Source organism: Salvelinus sp. IW2-2015, linkage group LG10, assembly GCF_002910315.2.
Source record: "Salvelinus sp. IW2-2015 linkage group LG10, ASM291031v2, whole genome shotgun sequence".
NCBI classification, from domain to species: domain Eukaryota; kingdom Metazoa; phylum Chordata; class Actinopteri; order Salmoniformes; family Salmonidae; genus Salvelinus; species Salvelinus sp. IW2-2015.
Genome location: NC_036850.1, coordinates 19,743,761 through 19,749,277, shown reverse-complemented (window position 1 = coordinate 19,749,277; position 5,517 = coordinate 19,743,761). Strand labels below are relative to the sequence as shown.

Here is a 5,517-nt window from a genome sequence, read left to right as displayed (position 1 = left end):
GGGGTGGAGGCTGACAGGGCGATGCTGAGATCACTGGGGTGCAGCCAGAGACGCTGCTGGGGGGCACGGGGGCTGCCTGGGGCTGAGGGCCGTCGTCCACAGGCAGCTCGGACTTAGGAATGCACTTAGTGCCCCCTGCAATGATCCTCCACTGGCAGGGAGATATCAGCAGTTACAACCTATACTGAGCGGTTACAGCACAGTGTTGAAGCTCCTTTCTGTAGAATATACAGAGCTTGACCACACACACACACACACACTTTGCTATCTAATTGGAAATACAGTTGAAGTCGGAAGTTAATACACCTTACCCAAATACATTTAAACTCCGTTTTTGACAATTCTTGACATTTAATCGAGTAAAAATCCTGTCTTAGGTCATTAGGATCAACACTTTATTTAAAATGTGAAATGTCAGAATAATAGTAGAGAGAAAGATTTATTCAGCTTTTATTCTTTCATCAATCCCAGTGGGTCAGAAGTTTACATACACTCAATTAGTATTTGGTAGCATTGTCTTTAAATTGTTAATTTGGGTCAAACGTTTTGGGTAGCCTTCCACAATAATTTCCTCCCTCATGATGCCATCTATTTTGAGAAGTGCACCAGTCCCTCTGCCACAAAGCACCCCGCAACATGATGCTGCCTACCGTGCTCCTGTTGGGATGATTGTTCTTCGGCTTCAACCGATGACATGATGAAGGCCATAGTTACCTCAGAAGGCCACCTGGTGGAGAGTAGGAGTAGCACTGCAGTGTGGGGTACTGGGGGCGGAGCAGGAAGGACAGAATGGCTGCAGTACCGGCACCAAGGGAGTGTCCCACTATCACCAGCCCGTAGTGCATGGTTCCCTTACCCTGAGAAAAACATTCGGATTAGACTTGTATACACGCACACACACACTCTTCTAATGCTCTGTTCCTATGAAAGTGTTAGTTATGCAAACCTATTACATTTCAACCAATATACACAAATCCTTTCTACCACACAGACATATTCATCACTCATGTACCAAATCTCTTCCAAAGGCTTGTGACAAGATCATTTCCTGCTCCAGTTTCTTCTTAATGTACTCTGCTGAGTAAACCATCCCCTGAGAGAAGAAGAGAGGAAGGGAGGGAGGGAATAGCGGAGAGAGGGAGAGGCAGACTGTTACATTCCATTCATCTTTGCTTCACTTCAGTCTCTATTAAATAATTGTAATATCCACTCATTTTACATCTATAAATCATTCCACTTTTGAGAAATGAAATGGCCCCTGCGCTTTGGGACCATATTGGACCAATATCTCTTGGGGATGGCTTGTAAGAGGGTGAAGAGACACCCAAGGGAACCTCTGATTTGACTAGGTCTGGCTGGGTGAGTGCATTCTGACCTTGTGGCCCAGCCAGTTTCCATGCTGCTCCTCCACTGGCAGACGCTCAGAGTCCCCTGTGAGATCAGTCAGGGCATCCTAACACAACACACACACACACGAGAGAGAAAAAACATGTTATGATACGACTACATGCACTTAAAGAGATTCTCTGGTACTTTTGTAAACTTTTTAGCCACTAGTTCTGAAAGTAGCACTCACGAGCCAAAAAGTGGTCCCTGAAAACTGCGTACTACTTCACGTGTGCAGATATGTGCACCATATCATTGCTGTCTGTCTCCCGGAAACCTCATTGGATTACACTGGGCAGGCCTATACTAGCTGTCACTCAGCGGCAGGTAGCCTAGCGGTTAGAGCGTTGGGACCGTAACCGAAAGGTTGCTTGTTTGAATCCCCGAGCTGGCAATGTGTGAAAAAATCTGCCGTTCTGCCCTTGAGCAAGGCAGATGTCAATTAAGGCAGCCACACGGCACCTCTCTGATTCAGTTGCTGGGTTAAATGCAGAAGACACATTTTGGTTGAATGCATTCAGTTGTGCCATGGACCCTTTCAAATGCGAGGGACTGTACTCATTGGCCAGAACTCGAATTGCTAGGGGGCTGGGCCACATTGGGGGAAATGTAGAGCAAATGGCACGGCACAGCTTGAAGAAAACAGTCGCTTTCAAACTAGGGATTTCGTGGCTAATTGAGGTAAAACAGTAATTCTGCTCATAGATTATACATGTATGAACCACACATTGACACATCTAGACCAAAGTGGGAGGTTTAAAAAATACTTTCTTAGTTGCCGGAGCATAACTTTAAGTGGAGGAGGTGATAACAAAAGATGAAAGACAGGAGAGACAGTGTGTGTGTGAGAGAGAGCGAGAGAGACAGAGAGCGAAAGAGATAGAGAGCGAGAGAGATAGAGAGCGAGAGAGACAGAGCGCGAGAGAGACAGAGCGCGAGTGAGACAGAGCGCGAGTGAGACAGAGCGCGAGTGAGACAGAGCGCGAGTGAGACAGAGAGCGCGAGTGAGACAGAGAGCAAGAGAGACAGAGAGCAAGAGAGACAGAGAGAGAGCTCTATTTCCTCAAGTAAAGAAAAAACTATTTTGATGTGAGAAAAATAACCGTGACATTTTAAATAGATGGGTTGACACATATTCGAGGGGAGTTCTGAATACTGCTAGCAAGTGCAAGACATTTTCTTCCTGCTCCAGTTAAATAATAGTTTCCTTTCCTTGGACACTAAGAAAAGTTACCTCATAAATTATAAAGTATAGTGATTTTACAGTACTTGAGCAAAATTGAGCCCTTAGAATGTTTAGCCAACAAGAGAGGGGGTGTGGGAGTTCAGTTGAAGACGGAGAGGTTTCATGGGAATTTGATGTCATAGAACTGTGAGGAATTTAACTTCACTGAAAGTCGTTGTACTGCATAACATTGTATTGTGCTCCATGATTGACTGACATGGACTTTGGTGACTATCTGGTCATTCACTTGTGAGTCATTGTCTGCATCCCAAATAGCACCTTTTGGCCTATATAGTGGACTGTGTAGGTTGTTGCAGTCTTTTTGGGAGATGCCATCACCCTCTCTCTTTTTTTAAACATTACATGCACAACTTCCGACCAGAAGCTCTTGTCAAGAAGTGTTGCAATATATAGAGAATAGGTTGCCATTTGGAACACAACCATGGTCGTTTGATGACTCTCTGGTCAGTCACTTGTGAGTCATTGGTTTGTCACTGTGTCTTACTTTGGGGGACAGGGTTCCTCGAATGCTGATGACAACTTTCTTTTTCCCATGATCCACAGCCACAAAGAAAGGTGTCTCGTAAACCTATGAAGGGGAGAGAGAGAATAGTGAGAGGTAGCAGCTAAATCTATATATTTTGGTAACACACATCAATCAAAGGCATCGCAGAATAAACAGCCAAGGACTATAATGATGTCTTCCATCATGGAGTGTCCTGGCCTAACTCCCTCTGTGATGCGAGTCTGCAGAGTCCAGACCCTCCACTCTTCTGCTAGCTAGCCTGCATGGTGTGGTTTAATGGATGGAAAGTCAGACTTGGCCCAGTTAACAGAGAAGTCTGCTTTACAAATCAGTCAGTGTGTTTTGAGTGCTCTCTTTCTCGCTACGGCAACTTCCCTCTGCGAACAGGAAATAATTAACAGGTGGAATATTTTGGATGTGATTTGGAAAGTATTTGTCCAGCCAGACGATTGGCAGTGTGATTTACTTCCCTTGCTACAGAGCAATGCAAGGTGTTATATTACATGCAAGGTGTTATATTACATGCAAGGTGTTATATTACATGCAAGGCGTTATATTACATATATTGTTGAGGGAACTAAGTGCAATATATCATCAAGAAGTCATTTCGAGAAACAATTCCAAGGCGAGTGATACAGCAAATTTTTGACTGACAGACAATATGACAAATCATACACCTGTTCATCTGTACTTTGCAAATTGCTTCTACTAACACCGCATGTTGTATCTTCTGTATTCTACTCATGCCAGGTAATTGTCCAGACTGACCCCTGACCTAAGTCTGTCACCCTTCCGTTTGGTTCTCTACTCACCGCGTCGTGCCAGGATGTGTAGACAACGTGGACCTGCTTCAGCTCTCTGTCCAGGAAGTGGCGGCGGATAGCCAGGACGTTACAGCCACAACAGTTATCCTCCTCCACTGTCACTGTCTGGGACAGCCTAGAGCCAGACCCTGATGTACAGCTGAGAGAGAGATGGAGGGAGGGAGGGAGAGAGAGAGAGAGTAGTGGAAAGACACAAAGAGACGAGAGAAGAAGAGAGAAAGCGAGATGGAGAGATTACTACAATAGGTCCTTAGATTGAGTGTGTGAGTCTAAAACACAAACATATCTGTGTGATTCAGTGTATTTAGGTCTTTGTATCACTAGTCAAGTGGTTAGTGCGTGGGTCAGTGTTTTGTCTGAACAGTGGAGTGGAACACACTGTGTGTCAGTGCTCCATTGTTTACCCACTGTGTCAGAGAGTGGGGTCTGACCAGAGTGTTATTGTCCCATTGGATTACCACTTTGTCAATACTGATGAATGTGAAATGTGAAACCGGTGTAAGTGCATGGGATGAGAGGGAGGCAGGCAGACTTACTGGCAGGAGCTGGCCAGGCGGCACAGCCCACAGGCAGGCTTCCTTATCAGGTACATGGGCCAGCCGTACGCTGCCAGGGCAAACAGCATGTAGTAACACACCTCCTTGTACATGCCCATCTCCGTCTGAGGGACACACACACAATGTTAAAAATACATCCAAAACAGAGAGAGGCTACACCGCTGCCTTAGAGGTTCAATATAAATCCACAAAAACACACTCACCGAGTTCTTAAGGTCCAGGTATTTGGTGTTGCGAGTTACAGGCATTCCAGATAAGAAGGCTAAAATGTCATTGTTGGCCTGAAGGAGAAAAACAACAATTTCACACACTAATAAGACTGTCAAACACAAACAGGCCCTCCAACTCTGTTAGCATTTTACCTGTAACGTTTCCCCCCCATCCCTCTCTCCACACTGGTCCCCATCCCCTGTTACCTGGTCCAGGATGGCACCTCTGTTGGACCTCTGTCTCTGGCGAAGCAGCACCAGGCCAGCTATGATGTCACTAGGCACAATGTCCAGATCTCTGAAGAACTCTGCAAACAGGCTGGCCACCTCRGAATACGCATCCTAACGGGAGAGGAGAGATMGAGGTTGAACCTTGAATAACCACAAGAAYRGATCCYAACCACAACCATTGMTTCTCACTRAATAGATTGTATCATACAGGAAGTTGGGTGATGGATAGAGGAACAAGAATTCTATTTCCCTCACAGAYTGTGTGTCCTGGGCTCGGGTGCAGCACATGAAGAACTTCAGTCTCCTGCTCCAGCTGCTGGCTTGGCCCTCCTCTAGCCTGTGTCTGAGGAAGGGAGGCACAGCAGGATGGTTACCTTAGTGTGCTGTGCTGKGTGAGGACAGAGTAGGACAGAGAGGGTAGTAGTGTGTAGGGYAGATGGTAGTAGTGTGTAGGGAAGAGGGTACCAACCTGAGGGTGCAGGTGGTATACTCTGTAGAGATGGTAGTGTGTAGGGCAGAGGGTACCAACCTGAGGGTTTAGAGATGGTAGTGTGTAGGG

The 5,517-nt window shown here is 46.0% G+C and overlaps 1 protein-coding gene across 1 annotated transcript in view; it reads right to left on the bottom strand.

The window, feature by feature from the left end:
- LOC111969140 (diacylglycerol lipase-alpha) overlaps positions 1–5,517 on the bottom strand; it is a 58,983-nt gene that overhangs the window by 21,810 nt on the left and 31,656 nt on the right. The window contains 12 exon segments of the mRNA XM_070445477.1: positions 1–55; positions 58–164; positions 715–857; positions 1,013–1,093; positions 1,376–1,453; positions 3,117–3,200; positions 3,950–4,100; positions 4,498–4,622; positions 4,722–4,799; positions 4,935–5,069; positions 5,214–5,301; positions 5,428–5,492. Coding sequence (XP_070301578.1) covers positions 1–55; positions 58–164; positions 715–857; positions 1,013–1,093; positions 1,376–1,453; positions 3,117–3,200; positions 3,950–4,100; positions 4,498–4,622; positions 4,722–4,799; positions 4,935–5,069; positions 5,214–5,301; positions 5,428–5,492 — 1,190 coding nt within the window.